The sequence below is a fragment of the Dermochelys coriacea genome, chromosome 16 (genome assembly GCF_009764565.3).
Source record: "Dermochelys coriacea isolate rDerCor1 chromosome 16, rDerCor1.pri.v4, whole genome shotgun sequence".
Classification (NCBI taxonomy): Eukaryota; Metazoa; Chordata; order Testudines; family Dermochelyidae; genus Dermochelys; species Dermochelys coriacea.
Genome location: NC_050083.1, coordinates 12,413,422 through 12,437,623, shown reverse-complemented (window position 1 = coordinate 12,437,623; position 24,202 = coordinate 12,413,422). Strand labels below are relative to the sequence as shown.

The 24,202-nt window shown below is 49.0% G+C and overlaps 2 protein-coding genes and 1 pseudogene across 2 annotated transcripts in view; 2 read left to right on the top strand and 1 right to left on the bottom strand.

Annotated features, from left to right (window-relative positions):
* Window positions 1-494, bottom strand: part of SH2D3C (SH2 domain containing 3C) — a 53,929-nt gene extending 53,435 nt beyond the window's left edge. Inside the window, exon 1 of the mRNA XM_038374070.2 lies at window positions 371-494. Coding sequence (XP_038229998.1) covers window positions 371-410 — 40 coding nt within the window. The 5' untranslated portion in view covers window positions 411-494. The remainder of the gene's footprint in view (window positions 1-370) is intronic.
* On the top strand, window positions 332-24,140 carry CDK9 (cyclin dependent kinase 9). Its single transcript, XM_038374078.2, has 9 exons — window positions 332-445; window positions 10,316-10,476; window positions 14,603-14,841; window positions 15,947-16,028; window positions 16,898-16,988; window positions 18,788-18,954; window positions 19,840-20,011; window positions 20,176-20,324; window positions 22,914-24,140. The coding sequence occupies exons 2-9, from the start codon at window positions 10,429-10,431 to the stop codon at window positions 23,277-23,279; spliced, it is 1,314 nt and encodes a 437-aa protein (XP_038230006.2). The 5' UTR covers window positions 332-445; window positions 10,316-10,428; the 3' UTR covers window positions 23,280-24,140.
* On the top strand, window positions 10,121-10,211 carry LOC119844435 (annotated as a pseudogene).
* Window positions 24,141-24,202: the final 62 nt, after the last annotated feature.

Here is a 24,202-nt window from a genome sequence, read left to right as displayed (position 1 = left end):
GAGGCAGGACGAGACACCCGGTCAGCCCCATCAAAGCAAATCCAGCCCCGTCCCAATCAGCCCAACCGAGAGCAAAACAAAATTGGCTCGTGGTCTGAAAGGCCAGCGGGAACCTGGCAGCCACGAACCCACTGACTATGGGCAGTTTGCGTCTGCCGCCGTCATGAGCAGCCCCTGGGCCAGCTCCCACAGCACCAATGCACAGCCCCACGGGGGGTGCTGAGACACACACGGACACAGGCTCACCACACGCAGCGCTCTCTCCCCACAGCCCCTCCGTTCCGCCTCACCCTGCTTTAAAGATCTGGCTGCCAGGTTCAGACAGGCGCGTGCACAAGAGACCGGCGACACATTCCCCAGAGCGACTTACTGAATTTTTTGAAGGCCCCTCTCTTTGGGCTCTCTGCCATTTTCAGCTTCTGATGGAGCCACCGAAACAAACCAGGTCTAAGTTTATAACTCTCCCCTCCCTTCCTCTTCCCCCGCCCCCTCTCTCTCTTTTACTTAGCATTTCCTCTATCTTTAAAAAATGCCATCACCTACTCACAGCCCCTGCCTCTGCTGTCACCACATGGGGATAATGCCTCCTGTTGTCACCAGCTGCCCTGCCTTCAACGGCTGGATTCGTACGATCTGTATTTTGCTGGCACCCAATCAGGACCAGGGCCCCATATAAACACATAGGAAAACAGGGTCCAGGCCCCACAATCTAATGGTAATATCTGCTCTTGCATTGGCCAGGAATCAAAGCAGGGTCTTCCAGGCTTAGGTGGTTCCAGGATAACCTTCTCCCCCACCTGGGCTTTTTAACCCCAACCCTACGCTACGCTGCAAAGTGAGAGCCCCTGCCCTCGAGGATCCAGCTAGCTGGATTACAGGCTGCTGCGCAGGCAGTGAGATCATAGAATAATCAGGGTTGGAAGGGACCTCAGGAGGTCATCTAGTCCAACCCCCTGCTCAAAGAAGGACCAATCCCCAATTTTTGCCCCAGATTCCTCAATGGCCCCCTCAAGGATTGAACTCACAGGCTTGGGTTTAGCAGGCCAATGCTCAAACCACTGAGCTATCCCGCTCCCCCATCCTCCCTCCCCCCCCCACCATTGCTCTGTCCACCAGGGCACAAGAGGGGTTTCTGTGGAGAGAATGTGTTGTCTGGCTAATGACACTGGACAATGGGGAATCCTGACAGCTCCTTTTAGGGCCTGATCCCATTCCCACTGCGCTTGGCCCTGCACAGTGGAGGATTGCTGCTTGGGAGGAGATTGCTGTTGGCTTGGCAGAGGAGGTGGTTCTCAGCTCGTGTTGACATTTGTCAGGTTGATATTGCCCTTCTGAGCCCAGGGATTAAGCCATCTGGCCCCGTCATTGTGGTCTGAGTTGCGAAACGGGGGTGTGTGTGTGTAACAATGCTGGTAATGACAGTGTAATAAAAATGCACATTTCAATGGGTCGCTAAATGCTTTTACAGCTTTACTTACTGATTGCACCTTGCAAACAAAGGGACCAGCTCCCTGCTCCTTTACACTGGAGTACATCTGGAGTGACTGGGTACCCATATTGACTGGGTACATGTCACCTCAGGACGGGAGGCAGAGATAGGTTTCAGAGTAGCAGCCGTGTTAGTCTGTATTCGCAAAAAGAAAAGGAGTACTTGTAGCACCTTTCAGAGTAGCAGCCGTGTTAGTCTGTATTCGCAAAAAGAAAAGGAGTACTTGTGGCACCTTAGAGACTAACACATTTATTAGAGCATAAGCTTTCGTGAGCTGAAGTGAGCTGTAGCTCACGAAAGCTTATGCTCTAATAAATGTGTTAGTCTCTAAGGTGCCACAAGTACTCCTTTTCTTTTTGTCGCCCCTTTGTTAGTCTCTAAGGTGCCACAAGTACTCCTTTTCTTCTTGAGGCAGAGATAAAGTTTCTTGACACCTTAAATGACTGCTTCTTGGAGCAGCTGGTCCTGGAACCCACCAGAGGAGAGGCAATTCTTGATTTAGTCCTAAGTGGAGCACAGGATCTGGTCCAAGAGGTGAATATACCTGGACCGCTTGGTAATAGTGACCATAATATAATTAAATTTAATATCCCTGTGGCAGGAAAAATACCACAGTGGCCCAACATTGTAGCATTTAATTTCAGAAAGGGGAATGATACAAAAATGAGGAGGTTAGTTAAACAGAAATTAAAGGGTACAGTGCCAAAAGTGAAATCTCTTTAAACTGCATGGAAACTTTTTAAAGACACCATAATAGAGGCTCAACTTAAATATATACCCCAAAGTAAAAAACATAGTAAGAGAACCCAAAAAGAGCCACTGTGGCTAAACAACAAAGTAAAAGAAGCAGTGAGAGGAAAAAAGAGGAAGTTAAATCATAGTGAGGAAAATACAAAGGAGCATAAACACTGGCAAATGAAGTGTAAAAATACAATTAGGAAGGCCAAAAAAGAATTTGAGGAACAGTAAGCCAAAGACTCAAAAAGTAAAAGCAAAATTTTTTGTAAGAACAATGGAAGCAGGAAGCCTGCTAAACAACCAGTGGGGCCACTGGACGATCGAGGTGCTAAAGGAGCACCCAAGGATGAAAAGGCCATTGCAGAGAAACTAAATGAATTGTTTGCATCGGTCTTCACGGCTGAGGATATGAGGTTCCCAAACCTGAGCCATTCTTTTTAGGTGACAGATCTGAGGAACTGTCCCAGATTGAGGTATCATTAGAGGAGGTTTTGGAACAAATTGATAAATTAAACAGTAATAAGTCACCAGGACCAGATAATATTCACCCAAGAGTTCTGAAGGAACTCAAATGTGAAATTGCAGAACTACTAACTGTAGTCTGTAATCTATCATTTAAATCAGCTTCTGTACCAGATGACTGGAGGATAGCTAATGTGATGCCAATTTTTAAAAAGGGCTCCAGAGGTGATCCCGGCAATTGCAGGACTATAAGCCTGACTTCAGTACTGGGCAAACAGGTTAAAACTATAATAAAGAACAATATTGTCAGTCATTTAGATGAACATAATTTGTTGAGGAAGTGTCAACATGGTTTTAGTAAAGGGAAATCATGCCTCACCAATCTACTAGAATTCTTTGAGGGGGTCAACAAGCATGTGGACGAAGGGGATCCAGTGGCTATAGTGTACTTAGATTTTCAGAAAGCCTTTGACAAGGTCCCTCACCAAAGGCTCTTATGCAAAGTAAGCTGCCACAGGATAAGAGGGAAGGTCCTCTCATGGATTGGTAACTGGTTAAAAGATAGGAAACAAAAGATAGGTATAAATGGTCAGTTTTCAGAATGGAGAGAGGTAAATAGTGGTATCAGTCGGGGTCTGTTCTGAGACCAATCCTATTCAACATATTCATAAATGATCTGGAAAAAGGGATAAGGCAGTAAGGTGGCAAAATTTGCAGATGATACAAAATTACAGGTTTCAGAGTAGCAGCCATGTTAGTCTGTATTCGCAAAAAGAAAAGGAGTACTTGTGGCACCTTAGAGACTAACAAATTTATTTGAGCATAAGCTTTTGTGAGCTACAGCTCACTTCATCGGATGCATGAAGTGAGCTGTAGCTCATGAAAGCTTATGCTCAAATAAATTTGTTAGTCTCTAAGGTGCCACAGTTACTCCTTTTCTTTTTGAAAATTACTAAAGATAGTTAAGACCCAGGCAGACTGTGAAGAGATACAAAAGGATCTCTCAAAACTGGGTGACTGGGCAGCAAAATGGCAGATGAATTTTAATGATGATAAATGCAAAGTAATGCACATTGGAAAGTATAATCCCAACTATACATATAAAATGATAGGGTCTAAATTAGCTGTTACCACTCAAGAAGGAGATCTTGGAGTCATTGTGGACAGTTCTCTGAAAACATTCACTCAATGTGCAGCAGCAGTTAAAAAAGTGAACAGAATTCTGAGAATAATTAAGAAAGGGATAGATAATAGGACAGAAAATATCATGTTGCCTCTATATAAATCCATGGTTAGCCCACATCTTGAATACTATGTGCAGATGTGGTCGCCCCATCTCAAAAAAGATATATTAGAAATGGAAAAGGTTCAGAAAAGGGCAACAAAAATGATTAAGTGTATGGAATGGCTTCTGTATGAGGAGAGATTAATAAGACTGGGACTTTTCAACTTGGAAAAGAGACAGCTAAGGGGAGATATGATTGAGGTCTATAAAATCATGACTGGTGTAGAGAAAGTAGATAACAAAGTGTTGTTTACTACTTCTTAAAACACAAGGACTAGGGGTCACCAAATGAAATTAATAGGCAGCAGGTTTAAAACAAATAAAAGGAAGTATTTCTTCCCACAATGCACAGTCAACCTGTGGAACTCCTTGCCAGAGGATGTTGTGAAGGCCAAGACCATAACAGGGTTCAAAAGAGAACTAGATAAATTCATGGAGGATAGATCTATCAATGGCTATTAGCCAGGATGGGCAGGAATGGTGTTCCTATCCTCTGTTTGCCAGAAGCTGGGAATGAGCGACCGGGGATGGATCACTTGATGATCACCTGTTCTGTTCATTCCCTCTGGGGCACCTGGCACTGGTCACTGTCAGAAGACAGGACACTGGGCTAGATGGACCCTTGGTCTGACCCAGTAGGGCTGTTCTTATTTTCTTATGACTCCTCTGACTGCCATGGATTTTGATCAGTGTTCATGAGACTGGAGTTTAGGCCTATGTACGGGAATCAATCTGCCCAACCTGAAATGCAGCCACCACTGGGATGAAATGTGGCAGTTGTTTAATTCTACACAGTGATTTTTGATAAGAAGTGAAGAAGAATCCTGGAGGGTGGAAGGAATAATAATAGTAGTAGGAATCATAATGAATAATAAATCAATCAATTCTTATTATTGAATCATAAATACGTTGTACTTATATAGCACCTTTCATCCAAGATCTCGAAGCGCTATACTGAGGTGGGTTAGTAGCATTATCTCTGTTTTACATGCATGGAGAGTCCATGGCGTGCTGAATGGCACACAGAGATTCAGTGTCAGGGTTGGGAACAGCAGCTGGGTCTTGACCGGACTCCTCTGTTCTAACCACTAGACAACAATGCCTTTCTTTTGCTAAAATGAGGTTTACAGAACTCATCATCTCCAGTGCAGCCCACTGACACATTTCCTGTTGCCATATACTGTGCAAATTGGGATTTTACCCTTGTTGTACCCTTGGGACAGGTGTCATGTGTGAGATACCCACAAAAGGGGTAATCGGTTAATCAGCAACAACTACATCAAATGGACAGTCTAAACATAGATGCTGAATGGTATTTTTTAGCTGCATCCTCTGAAGCATTAGACATTGGCCATTGTTAGAGGCAGGAAACTGGTCCGGATGGATCAAAGGTCTGAAGGGATAAAGCCGATCCTATGTCACTATGATTAGAAAGGAATGAGCATCAGATAAAAGCCCCCTCACTGTGCGTGCACACACACACACAGACACACACATGCATGCCCAGATCCCATGCAAAGAGCCACATTCTACCCACCCAGACGCCCGCAGTGGAGTGGCTTGCATGGGTATAACTGAAGGCCAGTATTTAGCCCATTCAGTGGAACCAGACGGTGAATCTGATCTCGCTTCGATGGTTCAGTCAGTGAGTTCCTATAATAGAAATAGGTGTGAACCATTGAGCCCAATTATGGTCCCAGGAGATGCTGTCTCACAGACGGATCTCTGTGCATCCAAATGGAATCAAGTTTTACATGAGTGGCCAGCTCAGCAGAGATAAGAAACAGGGCTCCTTGAGCGGCAGCGAAGGGTGGCCAGTGGCAAGGTTGGTTATGCAGGAATCGGTCCAACAGGACTGTAATTGGAGAAGCGTTTTGCGCCATCTCTGGGGACCAGACAAGGGGGCTGTGTGCCCCACAGCTGGGGCAGCTCATCTTTTCTGTGCAGTTTAAACAGCATCCAGCTGCAGCAACAGCCGTGCTGCATGGAAAGAGAGTGTGGCATTCCAGCATGCTGAGTGCTTTATACCCATCCCAATGGCAGCAATAGCCCTGGAAAGACCCAGCTGGACAGTGAGGCTCTGCATGGGGGAAAGGGAGACCAGCCCCTTCTAGTCCAAAGGTCCAAGCTGGTGGGATTAGGCGCCTGCTCTCTGCAAACCCGGCCTGGGTAGCGTAGGTCAGAGTCAGGCTTAACACCAGAGCATTTCTGGGCCTGGGGAATGGGGAAGCTTTGTACGGGGCGCGATGGCAGGGCAGAGACGGGATGCAATCTCCTCTGGATGTTGGGGCCAAAGAATTATTCACAGGGCACCCTGGCCAGAGACTGTAGGGAAAAGGTCAGTGTCTGGGAACCAGCCTCCATCTTTTCTTTGGCAGCTGGGGCCCCTCTTGTGCTGTGGGTGAGAAGAACACTTTGGGGTGGGGCGGGGGAAGGTGTGTTAATGCAGCTGGGGACAAGACAGGTACCTAGACGGGGCCTGTGGGAGGATGGTGCTGAAAAGACAGGGCCCATGGGTGGATGGAGGGGTTGTGTGTGGGGTGGGGTGTACGGGAGGGCTAGGAGGCAGGGGAAGGGGGTGGGGGTGGTATATGGGAGGGGGCCGGTGTGGTGTTTGGAGCGCTAGGGCGCTGGTGTAGCCCGTGAGAGGGCTGGGCAGAGGGAGCCACACTGAGGTTCCCACCACCCCTTTCGGTAGCACGGTGTTGTGGCAGACGGGCAGAGTTGCCGTTGCCGGAGAGCGCTCGCTCATTATTGAGCATGCCAAGAGGTGGGCATCACCGGCGCAGGGTTTGTTCCATCCTGCACACCACACTCACCCGCTCTCTCCTGATGGCCGCACATGCTCCCTGAGACACTGAACGTCATCCGCCGGCTCCCCTTCTCCTTGCTGGGAAAGTGGCCTGTGTGCTCCTTGCCTCTCAGAGCCTGGCCTGGCCTCCACACACAGCTGCTGAGCTGGGCTGGCCGGGCTTGAAAGGGCCTGTAACCCGATGGGCATTTCCCACGCTGGGTCAGAGCCTGGCAGGGCTAAACCCACAGGTCAAACGCTGGGGAATGTGTTACTGAGACGGGAGGACAAAGCAGCTGTTGTGCGCTAGGATATCGGCCAAGCCGACTTGTTAGAGAGCAGAGTGTGGCACCCGGGGAGGGGGCTGGCTGAGCTGGGCAGAGCTATTGCTGGTCATACCAGGGCTTTCTCCACAGCAGACAAGTCGCAGTAGCTCACGGCTACCCGTGGGACACCTGGTGTGTGGAAGATGCTTCCATCACACTAGGTTCTAGGCTGAATCTGGGGAGCCTCTGGAGCTCTGTGGGATTCTTTTATTGGACTTGGATTAAATTGTCCTCCTCACCTGCCAACCTTTCAGGGTGCAAAATTCTGCTATGTGCTGGGCGAAACCTGGGTATGGGCTGAATTAAAGCCTCATTAAGATTGATGGGTACGAACAAACCCCTTCAATTAACATAATTATAAGGATAATTAGTCACAGTCCCTCACCGAAGACAAAAGGGTTACGCGAACCCACCCAGGAGATTTGGACTGTGTGGGCAGAGCGGGTTTTGCTGCTGAGTATTGTTTTGCATCAGGGGATGGGAGGAAAAGGTGAACCCAGAACCAGAGAGAGACAGAGACAGCCTGAAGAAGCAGCAGAAGCCTGTGAGCATGGTTTGACCCTGAGATAAACTGGCATGTCTACACACACAGCCAGGGCCAGCCCCAGGCCCCAGCGCTCCAAGCAGGTGCATGGGGCAGCAGTCAGAAAGGGGCAGCAGTGCTTCCGCGGTGGCAGCAATTGGGTGGCAGCTTCTCTCTTCTGCCGTCCGCAGTAGCAATTTGGCGGTGACAAGATTTTTTCACGGCTTGGGGCGGCCAAAACGGTAGAGCCGGCCCTGCCTATAGCACTTTTGCCTTTGGTTCCTCCTGCATTCGAAGCAGCCCGACTTTGTTTATTCCTTGTAAATAAGCAAGATTGTGTCAAGCAAAGCCAGACTCCAGAAGCAATTTCTATTCCCAGCTTGGGCATCCCCAGAGCGCCAAACTTGGACTAGCAAAAAGAGGCAACTATATGTAGTAACTAACAGCAAGACTTTGCCTTTCTCCACCACCTTTGATCGGAGGCTGTCTGTGTGATTTACAAAACCAGGAATTCATTCTTGCTATGCTCCTCTTGAGAGAGCTAATAAATGGCTAAACTGGGGCACAGAGAGGTTAAGTTAACCAAGATCATGCAGGGAATTTGTGGCAGGATTGGCACTTGAACCCAGAGCGCCTGAGTCTCAAATCAATGCTTTGAACACAAGGCTCTCCATGCCACTTTCTGCGTATACAGTTTTGGTGTCATGGTATGAAAGTCTTGGTGTATGTGGTGCTTTCAAACAGCCTCTTGCCCAGGACTCAGACTGCAATCTGTATATGTCACAGCTCTGGGGCCATAAATCAGGTGAGGTGAGTAAAAGAGGAGGTAGTACAGTGCTTTCCATTTGCAGGGCGATCGATGGCCTCTCAGTCTGTGGCACCTAAACCTACAACACTGCTGAAAGCACCAGGACAATGAAAGGCAGGTTGTTCTGCTGAGTGCCGCTCAGCCCAAGGGCAGATTGGATTTTGATGGGCAATATCCACGTTTGTCCTCTCCACCTTCCTGTTCCTGACCTGAACATTTGCACTTGGCGGCTTGGGGACCCGTTGTGCCCTACATGCGATGACCCATGGCTGGGTCAGAAAGCAAAGCGCAAGGGGGCAGAAGCAGGAGATTTGATTGTTCTGTCATTGTTCGCTGCAGGTCTCCTGAGCTGCGAATGAGTAGGTGCTCGCAGGGCCCTCTGGGATCAGGGTGGCAGGGTGTCCTTCTCCTCAGCCTTGATCCTGAGCCCTTGGGTTAGATCTGGGCTCACACCTGCCTCTGTGGCTGTGAAGGATCCTGTGCCAAACAGTCTGGTTCTTCTATGCCAGGTGGGTGTGGGAGCACCCAGTGGCGGGGGGGTGGGTCACAGAGCTCCTACCTGCACTGCTTGTGCCGGGGCTGGATCTGCTGTCTGGTTAAACAGATAACATCAGAGCCCAGGCCCTGGCAACCTGGCACTTCTACCCAGCACCAGTTCCATTTTCCTCTCTGTTTCTGGACGTGCATCTGAGGAGTCGCCTCCCCCACGAGCTGAGCTCACTCTCTGCTCCTGTTTATTGTGGCTTTTCCTGCCCAAGTCCCCAGAGGCAATGGAAGAAATCCACTCACTGGCCCCTGGCAGGAAAATGATACAACAGGATGGAGAGCGGACAGCTCACTCCTGCATCTCAATGAAACACCCACGCCTGTTCTTCTTCTGGCATTGATTACATTAAATGAGGGGGGCCCAACATGCTCCTGAGCCAGGAGAGGGGATGATTCATTGGCAGTGGCTTGAGTGTGTATGCCAGGGGAGCTGGCACACTGTGTTCCCGATGTGAGCGCTCTCCCCACGGACTATTGTTCATAAACAAGCAGCCTTATCAGCTGGCCAGGCCTTAGGAGAGTGACTTGTTGCTCTGTGTCTGCAAAGTTCTTTGTCTCTACAGAGATATTGGAAGCCCAGATATTGCTGGGACGGTTCTGGGGAGTGAACTGCCAAGCCAAACAACAAGCCTGGGTCACAATGGGGTGTCAGTCACTGGTATCCTTTGCAAGACTCTGATGTACCCGCACACTGTCCCTCTCCCGCTCCCAGTTCACTCACAGATCTCAAAGGACCCGGTGAAGGCAGGGCAGCGTTCTTCTCCCCATCTGACAGGGAGGGAAAGCTGAGGCACTCAGAGGGCCTGCATTTGCAAGAGTAGCCACTACTTTCAGGTGGGGAGGGGCCTTGATTTTTGGATGACCAGCATTAGATAAGTTAGGGTTGATTTTAAGAGGAGTTGAGCACCCAGGGCTTCTACTGGCATCACCTGGAGCTGTGGTTGCTCAGCACCTCCAAAACCCAGGCTCCAGTCTCTCAAGCCAGGCATACAAAGCCAGAGGCCACTTTTGAAAATTTCCCCCAAGTTACACTATGGCTCAGTGGCCAAGCCACTATAGAACAGGAGTCTGGACGCTCAGGCCTCTGGTCTTCCCACTAGCCCACACTTCCTAAATAACATGAATGATTTCACCACCTCACACCTTGAAGATGAGATTGGATTTTGCACCAGATCGTATAAATCTTTCTCCTTTTACTAAAGATTTCCGTGGAGAGGAACCATTGCAGAATCTGCAAATCATCCCGCAAGTAGAGTCAGCCTGGTGGGCAGAGGAGCGGGAGGGCTTTTCCACACGCAAAGAATATTTCTGCTCAGCATAGCAATGTGAAATCTTTGTTTATTGCAGGAACATTTCTCCCCGGCCGGGAGAGCAAGGACCATGGAGTCATAAGAACAAGGTCACATCTCATCCATACCCTGGGGCCAGTGCAGGACTGTTCCCCACAATGTGTATTGCACATGTTGTGCTTTGACAGGAAGAGAAGACTGGAGAAGCTATTCTGCAGGGTATGTGAACTGACCTGAGTGGGGAGTTTCTTCAAGGAAGGTGTAAAGTTATTTTTTTCCTTAGCACTGTCAAGAGGCTCATCAGGCCTGCTGATTATCTCACTCTCCTTTCCTAATGCCTGGGTCACTCGGGAGGCCGGCTGGATCTGGTGGAGAGATCCATCAACGAACCCTACAAATTGCCTGCTCCCCTGCAGGGACCGTGCCCATGGTGCAACTGGGTAAAGTTGATTCAAAAATTGGGTTTGTTTAGTTTGGAAAAGAGAAGAGTGGGAGGGGACATGGTAACAGTTTTCAAGTACATAAAAGGTTGTTACAAGGAGAAGGGAGAAAAATTGTTCTTCGTAACCTCTGAGGATAGGACAAAAAGCAATGGGCTTAAATTGCAGCAAGGAAAGTTTAGGTTGGAAATTAGGAAAAACTTCCTAACTCTCAGGGTGGTTAAGCACTGGAATAAATTGCCTAGGGAGGTTGTGGAATCTCCATCCTTGGAGATTTTTAAGAGCAGATTAGACACACACCTGTCAGGGATGGTCTAGATAATGCCTAGTCCTGCCATGAGTGCAGGGGACTGGACTAGATGACCTCTTGAGATCCCTTCCAGTCCTATGATTCTATGAAAGCCATGCTGCCTTGCTAGTGGGCTGCGGGAACTGCAAACTTCCATGCATCCCTAATACAAATCACTCCACTGTTATGCAGCTCGCCTGGTGAAAGATGGGCAGCGCCTGACTTGGAAATTAGTATATATCAGCAGATGCGGGTGTCCAGAATGAAAAGGAACCACTCAAGCAGGCAAACCGCATCACAGGACACAGCCTGCTCAAGGGTCAGGCAAGCACAGAGCCTGCATCCCTGAGGAAAGGCCCGTGATGGAGGGCTGGGAAGAGGCAATGGGAAATATCGGGGGCTGAGGGAATCCACTCAGAATTCTTCTTGGAATTATTTATTCAGGGACTTCCGCTTGGGGTGGGAAGAGAGGGGATCGGCCACCTTCATTTCTGGTCTTGGGAAAAACTAACCTCCTTCTCCCATAATAATGGCTCCCAGAAGCACTGACAGACAGACCTTCAGACCAGCTCGGAACTCATCCCCCAGACCTTCTGTGTAGCTGGTACTAATGGACATTAGAATCGCCTGTGTTGGTAGAGCCTGGTAGTGAGTTTGGTGCACTGGTGCCAGTGCTGTTACCTAGAGATGGAGATACCCTTTGTATTGCCCTGAATAGGGACTAAAATTGTTTCCCCTTCAACTCATGCCACCCCTAGAGGGCAGGAAATGAGCATGCTGCCCCATCTGTAAGCGAGCTAGCCTACTAGCACCGAAACACCAAGCCGTCAAAACTTTCATGGACAGATCTTCAGATGGTGTAACTGACATAGGTCCATGAAGTCAACAGAGCAATGCCACTTTATACCCACTGAGGATCTGGCCCCAGATGTACGCAGGAATGCATTTGGCATAGCCTCCAATGGATCAGAGAAAAGATATGGGGCCTAGTGTCTAAGGGATCAGACAGCAGCTGGGGGATGCGTTGGATGCAGTATGCGAGGGCTCAAATTGTAGCCAGGACGCCACAGCATGTCAGTCAGGGCAAAATGCAAACATTCTATGAAAACTGATCAGTGTGTTTTGCTCTCTCTCAGGGGCCATGCAAATCATCCCTTGTTGCTGGTTCTCCTGCATCCCAGCCTGTAAGTGAATACTATGTATCACTGCCAGTGGGACTGGCTTTTGACACTGGTCCTCTAGGCTCCCCTTTTAATCTTAATCATACAGCTGAGGCTCTGAGAGGATAAATGACTTACCTAAGGCCACACCAGCAGACAGTGGCAAAGTCAGGCCTGCCTCCCAATTGCCCATCCTAACCACTCCAATGATCTAGTCTCTCTCCTTTCCCAGCGACAGGATTAGTGGCACCCCACTGTACTATCAGATGTCTCTGCTCTCTCAGCAGTCCCATTTCTGTTGCCTGAAATCTTGGCTTGATTTTGTCTCAGGACTCCTGAGAGTGCTAAATCTCTCTCTCTCTCTCTGCCTCTGCCTGGCTGCTAATACCATCGGCTTGTCTCAAAGCCCCCTCTGCTGGCATTCTGCACTTTTATCCATCAGTGCCACTGGGATAGATGCTGCAGGCAACTGCATCTGAGAATGCGGCTGAACTGTGAATAATTGGTGCATCAGGCAGATATGATAGGAAGTGTGGGTTGTGGGGGGGGGGGATAAAGCCAATGATGGAAAGGTGCTGAGAAGATAGACAATGTGCATCTGATTCATATGCATGAAGAGAGAGTGTGTGTAGAGGGTGGGGGAATGAAAGACAGGGGGTCGTGAGATTATTACATGGGGGGTCGCAAGCTGTCACCTCCACCCCACACCCTGCTTTGCATCCACCATTTCTAATGGTGTTAAATATATTTAAAAGTGTTTTTAATTTATAAGGGGGGGTCGCACTCAGAGGCTTCCTATGTGAAAGGGGTCACCAGTACAAAAGTTTGAGAATAACTGTGCTAGGCTGACGTAGAAATACTCTGCAACGCTCTAGAGGTAGATGGGAGTTTGTTTTAAGCACTTGGCCAATGTAGACACATGGGGAGATGAAGCTGAGGGGGTGTAAGGACACATAGAGATCATCTGAAGACACAGACTGAGGAATGACATATGTGGTACGTGCATGTTTTGATGTGATGTGGTACCAGCATGTCAAGAAGCAATGTGATGTCACAGAGGTGCCACAGGAGAAAATTCAGAGGGGGGATATGATGACAGAGGGCCATGACAAGACGGTACTGTACTGATGCTGCCTGATGCTGTAATTTTACTGTGGGTTGACACGAGCCAAGTCTGATAATGCAGGGATGCCATGCAATGATGCAATGTCTCAGTTGGGTGACATAGCGCATGGAGCGGGGATGCAATGTGATGATGTCATCTCTCAGCTGGGTGACATAGGGCATGGTGCAGTGATCCAGGGTGATGATGTCATCTCTCAGCAGGGCGACATTGGGCATGGAGTGGGGATGCAGGGTGATGATGTCATCTCTCAGCTGGCTGACATGGGGCATGGAGCCGTGATGCAGGGTGATGATGTCATCTCTCAGCTGGGAGACATGGGGCATGGAGCCGTGATGCAGGGTGATGATGTCATCTCTCAGCTGGCTGACATGGGGCATGGAGCCGTGATGCAGGGTGATGATGTCATCTCTCGGCTGGGAGACATGGGGCATGGAGCAGTGATGCAGGGTGATGATGTCATCTCTCAGCTGGCTGACATGGGGCATGGAGCCGTGATGCAGGGTGATGATGTCATCTCTCGGCTGGGAGACATGGGGCATGGAGCAGTGATGCAGGGTGATGATGTCATCTCTCAGCTGGGAGACATGGGGCATGGAGCCGTGATGCAGGGTGATGATGTCATCTCTCAGCTGGCTGACATGGGGCATGGAGCCATGATGCAGGGTGATGATGTCATCTCTCAGCTGGCTGACATGGGGCATGGAGCAGTGATGCAGGGTGATGATGTCATCTCTCAGCTGGCTGACATGGGGCATGGAGCCGTGATGCAGGGTGATGATGTCATCTCTCAGCTGGCTGACATGGGGCATGGAGCCATGATGCAGGGTGATGATGTCATCTCTCAGCTGGCTGACATGGGGCATGGAGCCGTGATGCAGGGTGATGATGTCATCTCTCAGCTGGCTGACATGGGGCATGGAGCCATGATGCAGGGTGATGATGTCATCTCTCAGCTGGCTGACATGGGGCATGGAGCCGTGATGCAGGGTGATGATGTCATCTCTCAGCTGGCTGACACAGAAATCATGGAAATCATAGAATATCAGGGTTGGAAGGCACCTCCGCAGATCATCTAGTCCAACCCCCTGCTCAAAGCAGGACCAGTCCCCAATTTTGCCCCAGATCCCTAAATGGCCCCCTCAAGGATTGAACTCACAAGCTGGGTTTCGCAGGCCAATGCTCAAACCACTGAGCTTTGGACGCGCTGGGTTCACAGGCACTGCACGGGGCTCCCCGCTGGGGCAGACCTGGGGGACCCTTGGCGCGGCGGCCCCCGGAGAAGAGGCGCGGGGCCTCCGAACTCACACGTGACCTTTCCCCGCCGTTCCAGAACTGCGACTCCCAGGCGGCACCGCGGCGCAGGAAGGGGCGGGGCATGGCTGGCGAGACCGGAAGCTGCCGGGATATGACGTCACCAAACGCGCCGTCGCTGGGGGCGACAGAGGCCGGTTGGCGCCGCTGGGCTCGGGGCCCCGCCATGGCGAAGCAGTACGACGCGGTGGACTGTCCCTTCTGCGACGAGGTGTCCAAGTACGAGAAGCTGGCGAAGATCGGGCAGGGCACGTTCGGGTGAGAGCCGGACCCTCCCCAGCCTCCCGGGTCTGCCCCCCGCACGGGTTAGAGGGGCCCAGCGCCCAGGGACCCCCCCCCCCGCCTGCCCTGGGGTCTGCGGGCCGAGCCCAGCGCCCCTGATACCCTCCATCCTGCTACCCCGGGATCTGAGAGAGAGAGAGAGAGAGAGAGACTTCTCCCCCCTTCCCCTCCCCCCAGTGCCCTGGGATCTGAGAGAGACTTCTCCCCCCTTCCCCTCCCCCCAGTGCCCTGGGATCTGAGAGAGACTTCTCCCCCCTTCCCCTCCCCCCCCAGTGCCCTGGGATCTGAGAGAGACTTCTCCCCCCTTCCCCTCCCCCCCCAGTGCCCTGGGATCTGAGAGAGACTTCTCCCCCCTTCCCCTCCCCCCCCAGTGCCCTGGGATCTGAGAGAGACTTCTCCCCCCTTCCCCTCCCCCCCCAGTGCCCTGGGATCTGAGAGAGACTTCTCCCCCCTTCCCCTCCCCCCCCAGTGCCCTGGGATCTGAGAGAGACTTCTCCCCCCTTCCCCTCCCCCCCCAGTGCCCTGGGATCTGAGAGAGACTTCTCCCCCCTTCCCCTCCCCCCCCAGTGCCCTGGGATCTGAGAGAGACTTCTCCCCCCTTCCCCTCCCCCCCCAGTGCCCTGGGATCTGAGAGAGACTTCTCCCCCCTTCCCCTCCTCCCCCGTGCCCTGGGATCTGAGAGAGAGAGAGACGCACACACACATCTACCCCTCTCCAGTGCCCTGGGATCTGAGAGAGACTCTTTCCTGAATGCCTCCATGGTCTGAGATTCCTCCTGTACCCTTTCTGCCACCTCTTGGAATGTGCAAGGCCTGCCTCCAAAACTCTCCTGGGGATCTGTGAGAGCCCTACCCCATTGCCATTCTCTTAAATGCCCTGGAATCTGAAAGCCTGCTCTCTACAGGAGATCGTGGTGCTTCTTGGCATGAAGGGGGAGGACCTGGGTGAGGCAGAGGGTCAGCACAGAGCTGCCTGTGTGAAAGTGTAGAAATGTCTTGTTTGGTCTTGCCTGACTGTACCTGCTCTACTTGGCCACTTCAAGTCCTCCAGGAATGCTCATGTATTTCCGTCCTCTCTGCAGGGAAGTGTTCAAAGCAAAACATCGACAGACTGGCAAGAAGGTGGCTCTGAAGAAAGTGTTGATGGAAAATGAGAAGGAGGGGGTAAGATAGATGGGCATGTGCTTATACTGTGTATGATGTGGGAGGATGGGAGTTTGAGAGCTGGGCATATGTCTTTAGTAGACAAAGACTGAATCTTTGTCTGGGATGACAAGGAAATTGTGTGTGTGTGTGTGTGTGTGAGAGAGAGAGAGAGACTCTGCAGGACCTTCTGCGGTAAAAACCAGTATGGAAATGGATAAAATAATATACAAGACTGTTTCCATTTAGAAAGTGGTGTGCTTCCCTATGTATCAGGAAAGTGATTTGGTTAAAAAACCTCTTTCCATATTGCCTTTTTGTGTGTCTGAGTCGCATCTCTGTTGATCCCAATAAGATTTTATTTCTGTTAACATGGTAGTGTTGATACAATGAAGAGATGGGGAGCTGAATTCTAATCAGGATCACACATCAACAAAATGTGTCCATATTCTGATGTCAAACATCTGTATTGCTGGTGATCTCATAAGAAGCAAAATCAGACTGGATTCTCTTCCACATCTCACTTGTTTTTTTTTTTTTGTTTAGTAGTTGGTGTTTCACCCTAAGGGCCTGATCCTGTGTGGTGTTCAGGACACTCAGCTTCTACTTAAGTTATTAGGTGCTAAGAGTTGTAAACTGAGCAGACTGGAACTGGAAGTCACAGTGAATAAAACTGGAACTGCACAATGTTGGTTTTAGCCTCTGTTTTGACCCTAGCTGCACTTTGTCCACATTTAAGTCTGCTTGAATGCACCTCCTCTTTGAGATTTCTGCCATAATTTTCTCTCTTCCCTCCTCCGCTGCTCCCCCCTCTCTCCCCCAACCTGCTTTAGACTAGATTGGGATATTCTCTTGCAATTCTGACTTGTGGCTCTCTATCTCCTTATTAGTTCCCCATCACAGCCCTACGTGAGATCAAAATCCTTCAGCTGCTCAAGCATGAGAATGTGGTGAACCTCATAGAAATCTGCAGGACCAAAGGTAGCATGTTTTAGTTCCCTCTTTTTATTTTGTTGACTAACATCAGTTGATCTCTAGTGTACCCTTTATTTTTCTTTCAGTAAGTTGCACTTGCCCAATACAAAATAGCCTGGTTTGTCCAAAGATTTTGGTGGATACCTGTCTCCTTTAGATAACAGTGGCCTGCTGAATGCCCTTGGGCAAGTCACTGCCCCTCAGTTTTCCCATTTGTAAAACTGGGATAAATAATACTGACCTGCTTTGTGAAGTGCTTTGAGGATATGGATGAAAAGAACTACATAGTGGTGGTGTGTTATATGAGAGTTAACACCTGATGTGCCTCAGTTAGCATAGCTTTGACTGTGTTGCAGCTCGACTAGAAGACACCTTTGTAAGCTTCTTTGAAATACTGTGTTCCTACAGTTGAAAGTGCGTGTGTGAGTTTACAAAACTCATGTTTCTGGGGTTTTTTAACAACAACAAAAAACACTGCCTGAAAAGTGGTTGGTATTTTTACATTAGTTCTTTCTTTAAAAAAAGAATCAAACAAAAAACCCAATGGTGCTAATATCCCATTAATAGCTGGAGCTCTCCCTCTTCTTTTTTAAAAACATTGTTTAACTCAAGCTGGCTCTTTTTGTAAACTTTGTATTAATGACATGCTCTGCAGCTGATTTGCTCAGAGTTCCCCTACTGTGGCTGTAACTGTAAGCACTTTGGTCAATGGATTCAAAGGCTTTCTGGTTCCACGGTGCAGTCACTTGAATGTCTGATTGTCCTCCCACTGCATTGCAAGCTTTGTCTCTTTGGGGTAGTGAGTGTGCCTCCTCTGCGTTGGTATAGTGCTAACATCTGTGCTCCTGGAAGCAAATAATATCATCTGAGGCTGCATAAAACCTTCTGTTGTGTAATACAGCATTTGAGAAATGGAAGATTCCTTGGTTTTGCTCAGTCTTCGGCTGTTCATCCTCCTGGGCTTCATTTTGGATCCCCCTACCTCCCCCCGGTATATTAAATCTTAAAAAACATAAGAACGTGACTGGAAGGGTCTTTCTGGGTCATCAAGTCCAGTCCTCTGTTATGAGCAGGCAGCCCTGTCATACAATCTTACTCGTAAACTTATCAAGCTCCATCTTAAAGCCAGATGGGTGTCTTGCCCTCACTACTGTTGTTGAGAGGCTGTTTCAGAACCTCATTCCTCTGATGGTTATAGACCTTCTGATCTCCAGACCAAGTTTACCTAAGGCCAGTTTATCCCCATTTGTTCTTGTACAACATTGTCCTTTAGCTTCAGTAGCTCTTCTCCCTCCTTGGTGCATTTCTAGAGAGCAGTCATTCCCTCTCAGTCTTCACTTTGCTACGTTAAACATTCCATCTCAGAAGACAGGTCACCCTAGTAGCTCACCACTCTGAAAGGTGCCTTATGTTATGTACACATGCTGTGATCTTCACTGCTGTAACCCTCCTCCTCCGTTCTCCCTACTTCTCCTTTGGATAGCCTTATGGGTATCTAGATGCTGAGGTTGTTGATGGCCAGGGATGTACCCATTTCTCTGTATAGCTATGGCTGTATAATTGAAGACTCTGAGGGTATGTGATGAAAGGGAGCACGTGAGGTGGAAGTTGTGTGTTCACCCCGACACTTGATTGTGACCTTAACATAGAGTTACGTCGTGTTTTCTATTTCTTAGTCATGTGGCAAAGGCTGGCCAGCGTCCGGTGCTAGAAGTTGACGAAGGGAAAGCTAGTCATCAGTGTGGGGGAGAGAACTATTTGACTTGATAGACCTCCTTAACAACCACACATCGCTTCTCTCGTAGCCTCTCCATACAATCGCTGCAAGGGCAGCATCTATCTGGTGTTCGATTTCTGTGAGCACGACCTCGCAGGCCTCCTCAGCAACGCCCATGTGAAGTTCACGCTGTCTGAGATCAAGAAAGTGATGCAGATGCTGCTGAATGGACTTTACTACATCCACAGAAATAAGGTAAAGGGCAGGATCTGTATTCCCTTGCTGCATGGCTTGAAGACTGAGATTGCAATGGCCTTGTGTGTGCCCTTCTGAGATATAGGCATGTGAGCACGGGCCAGTGTCTCTAGCTGGGCTGCTAGTTCTGCACACTCGCACTCTGGGATGTGTGTGCTTTTCAGGGTGGCTTAGCACTGAATCAGTAACGATTATTCTCAGTCTCAGGGTTTGATGCTGGGAGGCTTTTTTATAGGCTGGGAGAGTGGGAAGTGTTAGCAGAGCCAGTGATGGCCAAGTAAGAACTGAGGATGTATTTTCAAAAGGTGGAGAAGGATGCTCTGGAGGATCCTTATGAAGTCCTCCCAACCCACCATGGTGTTTGTAACACTGCAGAATAGAGTGTCCAAAGAAGTGATACACCTGAAAACCAAATTTAAGTGTGACCTGTGTTCTAAGTTCAGGAGCTAATGCATAGCTGTGCTGTGATTGCTAACATGAGGGCCCAGGAGTGACTGGGCCATGTAATCTGCACTCACCCTGGCTCTCCCAGGGCAGGGGTGAGGCACATTAGCTGCTGTGGGAATGCTTGTCCTGCTACTGCCTGTGCTCTGTCTGTCCTGTGGGTGACTGGAGGGTTATGGTTGCAGTACCTCTCACCAGTTCTAGATCCTCAGCTGTAACTTTCCTCTCCAGTCAACTCCATGCTCACTGAGATGCTCCCAATGGGTTTATTTTCTGTTGTGTTCATCCATGTCCAATGCTAGCCTTTCCAATGTTTCTTTTCCAGGGTCTGAATGCCCCATTCACCTTCCTGGTGGTGGGGATCTTTGTGATGAAGATAGAGCTGGATCCAGCGGAAGATGACTTAATGGCTTAACCTTTCAATTTCCCTCCTTTGTGCAGATCTTGCACCGGGATATGAAAGCTGCAAATGTACTGATCACCCGAGATGGGGTCCTGAAACTGGCAGACTTTGGTTTGGCTCGAGCCTTCAGCCTGGCAAAAAACAGTCAGCCCAACCGCTACACTAACCGGGTGGTGACTCTGTGGTATCGGCCTCCGGAGCTTCTCTTAGGTAGGTGGGAGGCTTGGCTAGAGGAGAAATTGCACAGGGAATTCTCCCATCTTCTGTTTGTTTCTCTTTCCCCTGTCCCCTTTACTATTTGTTCTCTCAGTCTGGTGCATGCAAAGCTCTTAATATTAGAGTCTAAGTGGTTAATCTGGTGCCGCTGTCTTTAGGGGAACGGGACTATGGCCCCCCCATTGATCTCTGGGGTGCAGGCTGCATCATGGCAGAGATGTGGACTCGCAGCCCCATCATGCAGGGGAACACGGAACAACACCAGCTCACTCTCATCAGCCAGCTCTGTGGATCCATCACTCCGGAGGTAGGGGCCCCAAAGTGCGGGAATGCAGCACCTGTGGGGAAACTGCAGTGAAACTGAATGGGCATGGGTTTAGAAACCTGGAATCCTGCAATCTAATCCTGACTCTGAGGCTGACCTGCTCGGTGACCCTAAGCAAGTAACAGACCTATCGGCTGCATTTAAAGGGGGCATCCTTACATCCCAAGAATGGTGAGAGCTGTGCTCAAGGTGTGCATTGCTCCATGAAGAGATCAAACATGTTTACTGTATCCAGAATGATACACTGCCCTGTTCTATCACCTCTACCAAAGATAAACAATGAATTTAGCCTCTCTCCCTGTGAGGTGAGTATCATCCCCTGGGATGGGATGGGCCCCCTGGGATGTCACCTGGGGTGCTGGGATGCCTCTGAGTCAGACTATTCTGCCAGCCTGGGCCCCCTTTTACCTGGTCTTGCTGGGCTAGGCTCGGCTCTCCAGCCTTTTCCAGCCAAGCGCACAGGCAGGGCCATACCTAGCTGCTCAGAGAGACAGAGATTTGCTCTGAGAAGGCTCAGGATAAGGGGCTTGTCACAGCATCCTGATGTCCACCCCTGCCTCATTGGAGTACAAACCCAAAATTACATGAAATTTGCCTCTTTCCTCAATGTGGAGGAGGGTATGCACAACTTCTCCCCTTCCCCCCCGTTAGAAATCACATCAACTGAGTTGTATTATAAACCAGAAATAAATGTATTAACTATAACAGGTGTATTTTAAGTAGTTAAAGAGGTAGCAGACAGAACAAGGCAGATTACTAAGAAAATAAAACAGCCTGCAAACTAAGCTTAATGCACTAAAGAAACTGGTTACATGTAAGTTCTGACCCTAAATGTGGTTCTAATAATCTTCTTCACAGGCCAGACACCCTTCCAGCCTGGGTCCAGTTCTTTTCCCCCCAGTTCAGTCTTAGTTGTTTCTAGCAGTCATCTTGGGTGGGGTAGCAGGGGAGAACTGATGACCTGGATTACCTCACTCCCCACCATTAAATAGGATTTGCATAAGGTGGGAATCCTTTGTTTCCTAGTTTGACCCCTCTTCCCTTACAGTGAAAAGTTAAAAAGTCCCAGGTAATGTTTTAGTATCAGGTGACAAGACCACCTGACCCTGTAAAGCCCCTGTAACCATTCTTCAGAGGCTGATCCACAGGTTCACAGGAAGACTAAGCTCTTTTACAGTCCATTGTCTCTTGCTGATGGGCCTATTGTACCTGAAGTGTTAGCTGTGGGCATCACCCAAAGTAACAGTTGAAATACAGATACATAGTCAATATTCCTAATTTCAGATACAGAAATGACACATGCATACAAATTAAATAACCACTTTCAGTAAATCATAACCTTTCCAATGGTATCTCACATAAGCCATCTTGCGTAAAGTATATCTCAGTTATGTCATATTCATATCAAGCATATTTTCATAAAGAATATGGAATGACACATCACACCCCCATTTTACAGCTGGGGAAATTGAGGCACAGAGCTGAAGTTATTTGCTCAGAGTTTCTCAACAAGTCAGTGAGAGAACTGAGAATTGAACCTAGGTCTCTCAGTTTCCAGTCCTGCGCTTTAGCCACAAGATAATCCTCAACCGCTATCACATTAGGGAGTTGGTAATAGGCTATTACTTAATATTACAGCGAAGGGGGGGGTTCTTTTCATTTCTAAGTAGTGTGTCTGAATCTGTCTGATACGTGGCACCAATCACACTGGTAAACTTGCCACCATCTTGCGGCTATTGAGAGGTCTGTGAAATTAATTTGGTGCCAGCCTAGTTGCTAGTTGACCATTCTTTCTCAGAACACCACCATTTTTGGCTCTAGTTTTTTCAGAACAGAGGCCAATGTCTTGAATTGGTCATTGCGTCTGAACCCCTAGAGATAGTCCCTTCAAGTCAGGATTGTGGCACAGTGGGGCATGATAGATAGACTTACACTGCTGCTGCCTGATTATACCTGTGCTATGGATAAATAGGATGCTGATCTCCAGGTCTGTCAGACTGTAACCTTCACTTGTATGTAGATGAATGTATTACCCCTTTAAAATAAACGAAAGCTTGCCACGTTCCACCCAGAGCTGGACTGATGGGGAGAGGGTGCGTTTGCAAAGCGCTCTGGGCTCTGCTGGGATGAAAGGTGCTGTATAAATTTAAGTTATTCAGTTGGCTTTTTCTTTTGTGTATTCTCATAATTGTCTAGCCCATGTTACTGTACAGCTGCTGTCTGATGTCTAAGAGAATTAGAGTATCAAAGAGCAGCTTAAAGGGACGCTGCTAGATTTTTCCCGCTGATTTTTTCCCCCATGGATCTCCAAGTGCAATATCTGCCGTACGGGTTTGTATTGCTGCTCGTCTCTGTAGCAACTGTATGCATTCCATTTTTGACTGCAACAGTAAAATCCCTAATGGATGTCGTGGGGCCCTAGTTAGGGGTATAGTGAAAGAACTGGTTTGTTTTTCTCCACCAGAGCTGAATGCAGCATGCATGTGGGGTTTAATTAGGATACCAACATCAGGCTCTAAAACGGTTTAGCTTTCTTCTCTCTAAGGCTGATCTCCCTTATGCTCCCTCTAGGTTTGGCCAAATGTGGATAAGTATGAGCTGTACCAGAAACTGGACCTGCCCAAGGGCCAAAAGCGCAAGGTTAAAGATCGCCTGAAAGCCTATGTCAAAGACCCATATGCTCTGGATCTTATAGACAAACTGCTCGTTCTGGATCCTGCCCAAAGAATAGACAGTGATGATGCACTGAATCATGACTTCTTCTGGTCGGACCCAATGCCCTCTGATCTCAAGAACATGCTCTCCACCCACAATCAATCAATGTTTGAGTACCTGGCTCCACCCAGGAGAAGAGGTGGACACATGCCACAGCAGCCAGCTAATCAGGGCAGGAATCCAGCTGCAACCAATCAGACAGAGTTTGACAGAGTGTTTTGACTGGTGGGGGCCCGGAAAAGTGAGTAGGGAGCAGGCTGAGTTTTCTTTGAAATACCCTTACATTCTTCAGGCTCTTGTAGCAGCAGCTCTGATGGAAAGGAGGTGCAGGCCCTGGTCTAAGATGTTGGGCTGAATGAACTGTCTGGAACAATTGTGTGCATAAAGGAAGGGGGCTCTCCCTAGATGTCCTTGGGAGCTGTTTCCAAGGGCCTGGGATCATCTCTCAGCCTATCTGGCCCAGAGTTTCTGCCTCAGCCCCTAGAAATAGCATCTCTTTACCAGTAGCTGGATCTAATGGGTCATTTCTGTTGGGGAGCCACTGTTGGAGAAGGTTTTGTCACTGCCCAAGCTTTACAGCACTGGAGAACATGACTGGGTGACTCATTAATTGAACTGCTGCTGCAGCTGGCAGGTAGATTGGCTTACTTTGGGAACTGCCTCAGATCTCTCCTGAATTGCTCATGTGTGGCTGCAGATCCCCATGTGGTCCTTCCTTCTTCAGGGAGCTTCCCTTGCTGTGTGTAGGGTGAGGGTCGCATTGCTGAGTGCCACTGAGCTCTTTGTGCGTGTCTTCCTTGCATGGAGCCAGTGGGATTGGTGCAGACAAAACGCCTCCAAATTCAAGAACTAGCTCGCACCATGTTCAAGACTGTAGCAAGTCCTTCTGGTTCAGACAGGGTCAGAGCCTATGAGAAACAGGGTTGCAGCGACTAATCAGGAGGGAGCGGGGGTGCTCGTTACTGTTGCTCTGACCAGGAGGATCTGTCTGAATCGTTGCTTTCAATACAAGTTCATCATGCTTTGTGTTCAGCCCACTGCCACTTTTGGTTGTAAACAGCAATTAAAGTTCCCTTTCTTAGACCCCTGGTCTGCTGTGTATTTCTCTGACTCACTAACCAGTGCGGCAACAGCACCAGTTCAGA